General features: G+C 50.5%; 1 protein-coding gene across 4 annotated transcripts in view; it reads right to left on the bottom strand.

Moving 5' to 3' along the window:
* LOC113202486 (potassium voltage-gated channel protein eag) overlaps positions 1–11,647 on the bottom strand; it is a 37,017-nt gene that overhangs the window by 9,800 nt on the left and 15,570 nt on the right. For 2 of the 4 annotated variants that reach the window (XM_052273722.1, XM_052273723.1), the window contains exons 6-10: positions 10,022–10,060; positions 4,443–4,574; positions 3,984–4,108; positions 3,399–3,794; positions 1,735–1,903 (exon numbers count right to left, since the gene is read on the bottom strand). In XM_052273722.1, coding sequence (XP_052129682.1) covers positions 1,735–1,903; positions 3,399–3,794; positions 3,984–4,108; positions 4,443–4,574; positions 10,022–10,060 — 861 coding nt within the window. The remainder of the gene's footprint in view (positions 1–1,734; positions 1,904–3,398; positions 3,795–3,983; positions 4,109–4,442; positions 4,575–10,021; positions 10,061–11,647) is intronic. The other 2 variants (XM_052273724.1, XM_052273726.1) reach the window with 1 other exon arrangement.

The raw sequence follows: 11,647 nt of genomic DNA, 5'->3' as shown, positions 1-11,647 counted from the left end.
AGGAGGGGGGGGGGCAAAAGGAGGACACCGAGATAGGGCGAGGAAGAGAGGCCAAGTTTGCGACAAATTATCGACCGCTGAGCTGCGAGCTCAGAGCCGCCGCCGAATTCGGACCACGGTGACGAACCAGCAGTGGGGCCCGGCCAGGCCAGCAGTGAGGCCGGGGGCGGACTGGGGGCGGGCCGAGGGCGGGCCGCGGAGAGGGGCTGACCCTGCGGCACAAACAAGCCGTCGGGCTGCGCTTCGGTGGCGGGGAGGATAAAGGGCGATGTAATAGTCCATTTCAGATAAGGCGAATTGAATAAGAAGAAGAGAATTGGCAACCGGAATAAAATCACCGGATTCTGAATACCCGCCCCGCGTCCGCCCTCACCACTCCCAGTCCCTCATCCTACTGTTCCCTGGTATATTGGTAGATGTTTTCTTATCCTGAAATATCGACAGTTGACAAACACCGCCTGCTTATTCTGGTGCGACACGAGCGGCTATACCATGCGGTGTAGTGTGGTGATGTAGAGAAGAGTGGTGCTGTAAGGTGGTGGATGTGCCACCTGCCGGCCACCCTCCTAGGGGCTACTATGGGTGCTGGGGTGGGTGTGGGTGCTCGGTGGCCGGGCCGGGCTGGGTAGCGCAAGTCGGGCTGCGACACCAGAGGTGGACCATGACCAACCTCAAGCAGTGCAATTAACAACGTTCTACCCCGAACTCGCAGTGACAGTATAGGTGATCCGAGCTTACAAGCGTGTATCGTGCACGGTACCATACCCGGGCCTGCAAAGTAGGCCAGCCACACGTAGCTGCGCTCACCAAATAAGCGAGGAATAACAACGTTTAAAATTAATGAGGCGAACAGGCACTTTCTGAGCCCCAAAAAAAGAAATTTAAATGGCCGTCGTCACTGCGTTCGAGAAGTACAACAGTTCCCGAAGGCAGCCAGGCGTGCGGCTGGGGAGGCCTGCGGCAGCCTCCTCAGCCGCGACGCCATCTGGCGCCAGGCCAGCCGAGTGCAGCTCAAAACCTCATTGTGGCCGTTTAAATGTGAGGTTATGGCTCCGTTCCATGACCGTGTGGGAAGCGAGCGGTTCGGTAAGACTGCTAAGCTCTTCCTGCAATCCTTCTCCTCGTACCCCGTTCTTCTCGCTGCACCGGAAGCGTGCTGCAGGCCAGGCCGGGGCCCCGCGCCCCGCCCCGCCCGGGGCAGGCGAGCTCGCAGGCGAGCCTGGGGGGCCCCGCGTGGGGCACGGTGGGGCCCGGGGAGCCCAGCCCTCTGTCCCGGGCCGGGCCCCACCAAAGCGGAAGTGGAAGTAATAGTGGTTCAAGATGCACTTCCGGCCCCGCGTGGGCCGAGGCTGTGGCCTACCTTCCGTCTCATCGCTATACTCATTCGCTTCGCCCCCGGTTACCGCTAAGGCTACGGCCTCGCTGGCCTCCTCGCCGGCCACGGCCACGGCCTCGGCCACGGCCTCGGCCACGGCCTCGTCGGCGGTCGCCCCTGTCTCGGCTGCGGGTGGGAAGTGGCAAGGCCAGGTGAGGCCAATGAGAAAACCGGCCGAGTGCGAGGTGTGGTCACAATGTGGTCACACATGAACACGAACTTGCGTGCCAAGCTACTCGACACTCGCAAACACAACAGACGGTGGCCCAGGACAGGAAGGCAGCAACACGACATTTCAGTCATACGAAAAAGAATACGACAAATACGACAAATACTACGCCAGGGGCCGGGCTACTCACCGATAGAGTACCAGATGCACGCCAGCCAGTGTGCCACGAGCATGTAGAAGCAGAGCAGGAGGATGAGCATGGCGGCGCCGTACTCCAGGTAGCGGTCCAACTTGCGGACCACCCGGCCCAGCCGGAGCAGGCGCACCACCTTGAGCGCGCTGAACAACGATCCGATGCCCTGCAACATCGCCAAGGATGAGAAATTACCGTGTAGAATGTCAGAAGCGGCCTTTGAATTCGAATGAGGCGTGACGTGAAAAGTACAAAGTTTATCACTGTTAGAAATGTTGCGATCACAAAAATTTACACGATTGCATGAATCATTTTAACGACGTCAACTTTGTCTCGGAGTACCAAGCAAACAATCAATAGTGTCACATTATTAAATTAAAAAAACAAAACAATATTGCGTAGCACGTGTACATTGGCGGAAATTTTCAACAGTAGTGTATGAGAGTAAAATAACGGAAATGAGGGCACAAGCGCTCGACAGATGAGCCGCAAATACAATACACGCGCTTGCAGAACGGTGAGTAGACCAGGCCGAGAGCGGGGAGCGCCCGCGGAGTCGCGGATAGGCAACCCGCAGACGCGGGTGCGGGGCAGCTGGATGGCGGCCTATCTGGCAGGGGGCTAGCGGCGGCGGTGGTGGCGGCGGCGGGCGCTTCAGCGGCGGTGGGCGGGGGTGCGCTTATCTAGCTCCGGGATCTACGCTCCTCCGCCGAGCTGGATATAATGGGGGAGATTTAATAGCAGTGGCCGCCCTCTTCCGCCCGTTCTACTGAACTTGGCCGGTAAAGCGAACAGCCACGGAGCCGAGCATGGGCCGTAGGAGATGTACCTGTTGTACTGCTCTGGAAGATGCCTTGGTGCGGACCTTGAAACTAAATGTAAATTGACAACTTTGTCAAACGATATTGCAATTTCGTTTCAGTGTACAAAAGATTAAAGGATTACTGGTTTCATCAACTGAATGGGTTAATTCTAGTATTGAAATGGACACCATAACAGTTTTCCACTATTCTATGAAACATTTTTTTCAGGCTTTGAGTTTTGCGATTAACTCAAAATTTGAATGTATTGGAAAAATTTCAACTATCTTCCTTGTCAGTAACAAGCGGTTCCTAATTTTACACAATATACCAGAGTTTCAGTGAGTAAAATCTTTATTCAGAAAATAATATTGATCTACGGTCAGACAAAATAAGGGGGTTCTGTGCGCCGACAAAAGACTACTTCATACTTCGTGCCCACAATGGACATTAGGTTACGGAGGGGGTGTTGGCGGGCTCCGGTCAGCCGGAAAGTCCTAAACGGGCCTAAGGGACTGCGTCGAGCTGGAAAGTAAGGGGTGGGCGAGGGAGGGAGAGGTGCTTTTAGTTGGGCTGCTATGGTCCCCCCCAAGGGTGGGTGAGGGGTGGAGGTGGTGGTGATCCTAATTAGGTCTCCGGTGGTGGGGGAGGCCCACTCACGTGCTCGTCCAGGATGCTGCCGTCCCCGTCCGGGTCAAGGAAGCTCGTGCTCCTGGCGCCCCTCGCGGCCGCGCCGCCACCGCTGCCGCCCGCCTTGTGGCGGCCCATGCCCAGGGGGCCCAGGGGCGTGCCCGTGGGGGGCGTACTGTTGGAGGCCCGCGCGGGGGCCGCGGTAGACGAGGACAGGTGGCCGGTACTTACGTCCTCGTCGTGGTCAAACGCGTTGAACACGTCGTACGGCAAGCAGGAGAGCAGGTCGATGATGAACCAGGACTTGAGGTAGTTCATGCGGATCACTTTGGGGTCGGACACCACCTCGCCGCCCGGCCCCACAAACGTCGTGTGGAAGTTGAGGACGATGTCGATGAAGAAGATGACGTCGACGATCGAGTCGACGACCAGCAGGGACACGTCCTCGGACGTCTTGTTCTTGAAAGCCACGTTGTAAGGCACCATGATGGCGGTGTAGAAGGTGAGGCAGAGGATGATCCAGTCCCAGATGGCCTTGAAGGCGCAGTAGTGCAGCAGGATGTGGGGCGGCGTCTTGGGGGCCTCCTGGCGGTACTGGGGCATCACGTCCGCACTCAAGCTCATCATCTGCAAAGGACGAGAGGGCACCGGAGGGTACAGCACATGCACACACTCGCTATATTTCAACTCGGAATAAGATACGGGTCCAGGGACCGACCAGAAAAAACCAGAGTGCACCAGAGCTGTCAACTTCTGGACACGCTTTTTTTCACGGCCAGCGCGCGCGCGCGCGTTCACACACACGTGCACACTTACATGCGCCAAGTTGGACTGCTTGGTGGTGTCCTTGAGGTTGGGGAGGTGGGAGGAGAACTGGGACACGAGCACCGACCGACTGCGAGTCACCGACCGAGCCAACTTGGCGAATTTGCTGAGTCCTGCTGAAGGAGGCACAACATGTGGTTAGGCAGGCACGTATCGCCCTCGTTGGCTGCACACTACTGGGTATTCCCCTGCACGCACCGGTGCCTACTCCCTCTGACCGTAACGCGAATTCCTTTTTTTGGGAGTCGGAAGTGTGCAACTGAGAAATGCACAACAAACTAGTTGAAAACTATTGGGGAGTGTTAAATTTCATCTGCCCACTTGAAAAAGTTTTACCGGTCGAACACTTGATTAAACAGCGTTTATTCTTTGGCGAAATTTCGGTTCCTCAAAAATTTGCCTCATGACTGGCTTCTCAATCTCACGGCGAATCGTCGCCTGTCCTCTTACCTCCTTTGTTGTCGTCGGTCTCGATGGGCTGCTTGAGTGCGGTGATGTCCCTGAAGGTGAGCAGGAACAGCACCACCAGGTCGCGCTCGTTCTTGATCGGGGCGATTTGTAGAAGCAGCCATAATGGTGTTTCTGTAATGTCGCACCACACGGGTGTGAGCACGCCGAGTGATTCAAAACATTTTCCCTTGTCTTGCATTATGAATATTTTGTTGCTTTTCGCATTGTGTTTTCTTGCACCTTTCGCATGTGTGCTAGCGCACACATACTCATACGTTTTTTTTCTTTTGCAAATTCCTCGCTTGCCTCTCGAAAAAGAACAACATTGTTTAACGGATCTCGTCGTGTTGTACAGTCACTCCTTTTGCGTCGGTATGCCGACAACACGTGCTAAGGACGCTCCTGCATGCACTCCGCGCTGCCGGGGCGGGGCGGGGCGGGGCGGGGCGGGCCCGCCAGGCGGCGGGACTTGGACCCGACCGGCACCACGCCCAGAGCGTAAATCAACGGGCTTGGCTCGGTTAGCCGCCTTGGCCCCTGGCCGCTCCTTGGCCCGCTCCGCTCCGCCCCGATCCGATTGGCGGCTGAACAGCCTGGACGCACATGCAGCGCCGCCCGCTCCGCGAGCGCTAGAAGGACAGCAGTCTAGAGAGAGTCTAGTGGCGAGAGCGAGCGGGAGACAGGGAGAGCTGCGAGTCGAGCTGCCGAGGCCAGACTCAAGGTCATTCGAGCAGCATGCCATCCGCAGCAGCCTAAGATACGCCGCGCCTACCGCAAAACATCTTTTCTCTCAGAAGGGGCTCGTTTACACACTCACTGTATTTGAATATTTTTGTGCAAACGTTCGTGCTAGTTAAACCTACGCTTCGTTACTAACAAATTTGTGATTCATGATTTCGTGCACATGAATGCACAAAAGTATTATTGAAATCAATGCAGAAAGAGTGCGCAAAAAGTTTGATTGCTTAACTTCGTTCAAATAAAAAATACAAATCCAGTTAGTGCGTTCGTTTAGTTTTGACTTTCCGGTCAGAATTCAAGTTACTTTTAATTGGGCACGAATGATCTGTTACACTCCAAACGAACAGACAGAAACAATTTTGCCCCAGGAGCACATTACTTCATTGAGACAAATTTGTACAAATACGAGTGAATTATACCCCAGTTCAGTCATTTAAGTTCTATCATTTTCTTTGGAGAAAATTATTTCGTAGGAATAGATAGTCATTTTACTTATTTGTGTCATAATTTATCTCTCAAAGTAAATCGTGTGTCAAGTCAGAGGTTAGTGGGCTGAATGCCTGATACAGGACAGGAAAATGGGAGCAAGGATGCATAAAATCGAAAAGCAGGCAACACTGAATGGCAACATTCCAAGGCGCAAGAGAAAATGTTGGTAATTTTATAAAATTTTACTTTACAGTTATTAATATAGGTATACAGTGGCCCTTTTCATAATAAAGACGGTTCTAGAAGGGGGGACAGAAGGTAGGAAGACAGTTGGGACAGAGAAGAAGGAAGAAGACTCTGGTTAGAAGTGGATGTGGCACACAACTCAATCACGTTAATTTTGTAAGAACGTAGTGTTTATTTTAAGGGACTACTTTATGATTTTGATGAATAGCTGTGTACCACATATGTGGAGCATATGAATGTGTAAATAATAAAACAGATTGAAATTCAGGGTAAATAGTAGAGAAAAAAAGTAGAAGATATAGTCATTAGTCGAAATTTCATCTGCTTTTATTATCCATACATTTTAACATGGCTCTGTATAGATAAAATGTGGAGAGAAGATTACTCCGTGAGGTCGAGAATATACCATTAAAATCAGTTAAAATGACAAGCAAGATGAACAAACTTAATCTATACCAGAGCCATGACAAAAACCCAGCCCATTTTCCAGCAAAATAATACGTAGCTCGGTAAAAAAAAAAAACATTGCCATAAAATTAAAAACAAATAAAAATACATCGAAAGCAACACAGAAGTCGTTGCACGAAATGGTGTATGAGTCAAGGGTGCACAGAAAAAGAAGCCTATTTTTCACTCTTTTGCTGGAAAATGAGCGCTCCACTTGGGTATTTCGTACCAGAGGGCGCCCATGGCCACGTCGTACAGTGATAACTCTCGACGTCTATTTGCGAGGCAATAAAAAAAAAGTCAGAGACAAGCTTGTGCCATGGGCGCCCCAGGCTGGACACGCTACTGACTACTTACACACTGTTACGTACCTCTGGGCGTGCCTGCATGCCAATGCGCAATGCCACAAACAGACAACAACAGGTGCACTCAGTTAAACATGGCCATACCATGCGAGGTAAGACAGCGAGGCCGCCCCCGAGCATTACAGTCCCCCCTCCCCTCCCAATCCCCCTCCCCCCTCATTCACCCCTACACTACACCGGCCGGACCGGGCCGCCTCGGGCTGCTCCAGTTCCAGCGGTTCCTCCGGGACCTTGGCTCCGGGGTCCTCACTCCGGGAATAGCCGGGCTGGCCGCCGCGGGCCCCACTGGACCCGGAACATAGAAACCACAGGAGCGCTGCGGCCCCGGAGGCAGCCGGAGGCAGCCCCCGTTACCTCTCCCCGGAGTTACTGCCACAACTCCCGCCATGTTTTCGCACGATGGTCGGCTGAACCCCAACGGTAAAACAAATGTTTAGTTTAATACTTTTACTTTTTTTTCGAGGTTGACTCAAACTACTCCAGGGGTACAACATTCACACAACATTACACGGCAACCGACTTTACTAAAGTCAATGATCAAACTTTGAACTGCAGCTCTAATAAGTAGCGGTTCAAGAGGTGTGAATCTTAAATTTTACACATTTGTTTTCCTTGGACTGTAACACCCCCACCCCTACCCGCCCTCGATGAAATTATGGATTCCCCGACACAAAATAATTCAGCTTGATAGATACCCTCTACTCCCAACAGAGCCTCACCCCCTCCCGTCCCATCCCCTACCCACCGAGACACCCACTTTCTTGCCATTTCCAAACTTCCTCTCAACAAGTTTGTGAAAGTACCAGACCGACCGCACGGCAAGACCTTTAGTCATTGATTGTGCTGGCGGGGCTGCGCCGGCTCCGCTAGCGCCGGCGCTGGCGGCCACGAGCTCTGCCCACAGAGGGACGTATCTCACGGCGGGCCGTGGCCGTGGCCTCCTTGGCCAAGGCCGAGGAGGTACCTCTGCTGCTCGCCGGGCCCCGGCTAGTCCCCGGCCGGAGATAAACAGTCACTACAAGACCTTACAAGACCCACAGGGAAAAAAAAGACAGTACTAAAAAAACACTCAAAAAGGTTAACTGATTATTCTGATCTCTTTTTCATATACTACAGCTACAAACATTGAAACACAAACTAAAAATGCGGGTAAAAAGATCCGCAACAATCAAGAAAATTATTCATTAATTCTAGGTAGACACCAATTACATGAAATGATATAGGTAGGTAAATGTCAGCCCTAGGAGAACGCTGCCCGCTAATGCCCGTGTAGAGCGAAACCCAGTAAAATTGACGTAGATTTGTCGTTTTTTAAACTACAATTTAACGACGAAAGAACGACAAATTTCACTTCAAAATTACGACAAATTAACGACAGTTGCGTTTGACGTAAATTTGCCGTAGAGTTGTAGTTTTTTTGTCGTGAAAGCGTACATATTAAAGACGAAAGAACGACAAATTTATCACAAGCGTGCGTGTGGCTGCGCAAAAACGTGAAGGGCAGTCGGAAGCGAGCGGGAGTCGAACCGCCGCCCTACTTCTGACAACCTGGCACTGTATCCACTCGGCCGAAGTGACAACTGACTGTGGAGGCGTCCGCTCGCCATCGCATGCGGCGCGCGCAGCCTCCAGTAAATTTGTCGTTATTCTGTAGTGACTTGCGCGCTGTATATGATGACGACCGGACGCCTCCACAGTCAGTAGTCACTTCGGCCGAGTGGATACAGTGCCAGGTTGTCAGCAGAAGGGCGGCGGTTCGACTCCCGCTCGCCTCCGACTGCCTTTCACGTTTTTGCGCAGCCACACGCACGCTTGTGATAAATTTGTCGTTCTTTCGTCTTTAATATGTACGCTTTCACGACAAAAAAACCACAACTCCACGGCAAATTTACGTCAAACGCAACTGTCGTTAATTTGTCGTAATTTTGAAGCGGAATTTGTCGTTCTTTCGTCGTAAAATTGTAGTTTCAAAAACGACAAATCTACGTAAATTTTACTGGGTTTCGCTCTACACGGGTGCCTACCCCTACCCTTGTCGCCTACACTGGCAGGGTCCGCGGCCGGGCAATCGTCACGAAGATGTCATTGACGTCAACATGCCGCCACTGTGAAACGAGTTAGCCCAAATTCTGACCTGCTTTCGTCCTAAAGACGCTCTCGTGACGGGTTGCCTGCGCGTCCGTCACGCGGATGATAGCCCGGGACACATGCGCATGCGCACTCCCACATGCGCCTCATACACACGCACACACATATGCACCCACTCACTCGCTTGCAAAAAAGGTCTCTATCTCGACGAGCAGGCCACACAGGCAAAAGGTCAGGGTGCAGCTGGAGCACGCCCAGCTTGCAGGGCAGGATGAGGTCCCGCCCCTGCGGCTGTATAAGTGAAAACATTTTCTGACTAAGAAGATTCAAATGCATACATTTTTTTTTTCAAAAATATGCCAATTAAAAGACATCAAGTTCTCCAATCTGGCGCCTGTGCTCGGGTTTAGGCGTTTCCCTGACCTTCTTGTCCGTTACTTTACACATAAGGTACTTACGTACTTACGCAAAACACGAAAACTTACTCAACGACTACGAGCCAAAACTACGCAAACTCGGAGCATGCGTGCCTCCAAACTACGGACAGGACAACACAGAGGAGCAAGCAGAAGAGAAGGGTGCGGGGAGGGCCGGTATGGCTGACCAGGCAGCAAAGGAGAAAGTCGGAGAGAATGACTTTGCATGCCTCCGTTTCGGAAAGGAAGGACAGACGTGACATTAACACGTTCAGTGCGGCTGGCTCACAATGTGGGGCGTTTAAGACCCAGCAAAGCGTGTCCACATTGTGGTCACACCGCAGTGAATGTGTTAAGTGAAGAGATTGTAAACATGATTGTGTAGTGTCGTCGTTATGTACATGTACAACAAGAACTTGATTTTGCAGTCCAGGAAAACAAAGGTATACACACAAACATACACTTGAAAAGTGTCACTCGTTTTAAGGAAATCAACAGAAGCAAAAAAATAAATAAATATACATGTATAAAAATAATCGTCATGAGTTGTTCTTTTAACGCGTGTACACGTTTGATTTTCTAGTGCGGTGGCGTGAGAGGGAGCGCGGCCGCCGGCCCGCTCTCAGTCCCCATGCAGTAGCCCTCAGGGGCGGAGCGCGGCCGAGCGACGCGCTCGGCACAGCATGCCCTGTCCGCTACTGAATGCTTTTGCTGCGTTGCGCATTGCTTGCGCGTAGCTCTGCGAGGCACAGCCCAAGCGGTCAAGGCTCGTGCCAAGGCTAAGGCTACGCGCGGCTACCTCATTCATTACCAAACACAGAAGGAAATGTTCATTTGTTTCGCTTACGCAAAGTGAGTGGCAGTCCGAATGGCTTTACGACGGGGGCTTTGGAAGAAAAAAAACAAGAGGAAAGTTCACTTATTGAATGAATAATGGACAGAAGCTGGAACGGTGGGCTACCGCTTCACTAGGTGCGCTGCCGACGTGAAGTCCAACAACAAACCTACAGACTAGTTGTGACATAGGTTGCACATACAGATCGGGGTACGTGCATCACGGAGTGCTCATTCAGCCTCGTGATTCACGATACCCCCATTTGTCCCACAGTCCGCTCATGGGTTTCCAGGATCTGCTGTGCGCTGTTGTTGTCACAGTTCCTTAGCACCAACTTGTTACACGACCCACAAACTAGTTTTAACACCCTCAGCTCACTTCTTTCTTTTCATCATCGTCAGACCCGCAATGGGAGCTCTAGTGTTATTGAACATTATATCATTATTTAGAAAAAGTACGGTTTAAAATAAATATTTAGATTTCAAAATTATCGAGGATTTTAAAGTTAAAGGTATTAAGGAAAAGGAATGGAGCAGAATAGAAAGAGAGAAAAAGTCAGACAGAAAAAGTCAGACGAGAGATCACAAAAAAACGGAGGTGCTAAAGAAACATATGGCAGACAGTTCTATGGTTGTGAAACCATATAAAATTGAACTGCCTGCCATAAAAGAGGAAGAAAAAGATAATACAAAGTAGAGAGGCTGCGAAAAAAGAAGGGATTCGGGTTAAGAGTGCACATTAAAATAATTCACTAATTAAATAGAAAACAAATACAAGATCTAGCTGTAAAAGGAAAGGGGTATGTGAAAACATGCACATTGGGGGCGGATAAATAATAAATGTTCAAGGTAACTAGAATCAAGTTAAAAATAAAAACAGAACGAAAAACAGCGAATTTTATCAAACCTTGTTTTGTTTATTCTTTAAGATTTTTTTAATGTATTCCTTATTGATGGCTGTTTGTGAAATACGTTTCACACCAGCTCCTTTAGGTAGACACAAAATTAATCACGCCCTGAAACGGTACACCTAAACCAAAAAGGTAAAAAGGAAAACAGTATTCTGTGCAATAGTGAAAAATAGTGCAAAGACTGTGAGCGCCAAACAAAGAAAAAAAGGGAAGCTATATACAAATCAAATTAAAAGGCATTTTAGTGACCCAAATAATTATTCAGCAAATTACTCGCGCCAAAATACTGAAAAATACTTCAAAAAGTAGGAAATATCGTGTCTACGAAACGATATACAGCTATGCGAAAATGGGGTTTCCTCCCCATCCGCAAGCGAATAAAGCTCCCTGCTGTTGGGCGTCCGAGGGATAGAAATATCACACAGGCGCACGCGGCTGAACGAAGGAAAAAAATACGAGGGTGTGAGGGAGGGAAAAATAATAATCGTAGCGGTAATGGAGAGCAGGGTCAGAAACCGACGGGACACGCTGATTCGCGTGACGTCGTATGCTACGCAATAATTTACACGCCATAGTGGTGAGCCGTAGACTGTGCGAGGGAGAAACAGAAAATGCAACCACCAATCTTATTCTCCCTCCTCTCTCTCACTACCCCGTCCACGAACACACAATCTCAATCTCTCTCTCTCTCTCTCTCTCTCTCTCTCTCTCTCTCTCTCTCTCTCTCT

Source organism: Frankliniella occidentalis, unplaced genomic scaffold (assembly GCF_000697945.3).
Source record: "Frankliniella occidentalis isolate FOCC.00 unplaced genomic scaffold, Focc_3.1 Scaffold296, whole genome shotgun sequence".
Lineage (NCBI taxonomy): Eukaryota > Metazoa > Arthropoda > Insecta > Thysanoptera > Thripidae > Frankliniella > Frankliniella occidentalis.
Note: the sequence above shows the minus strand (reverse complement) of the source record. Positions and strands in the feature narration are given on the sequence as shown.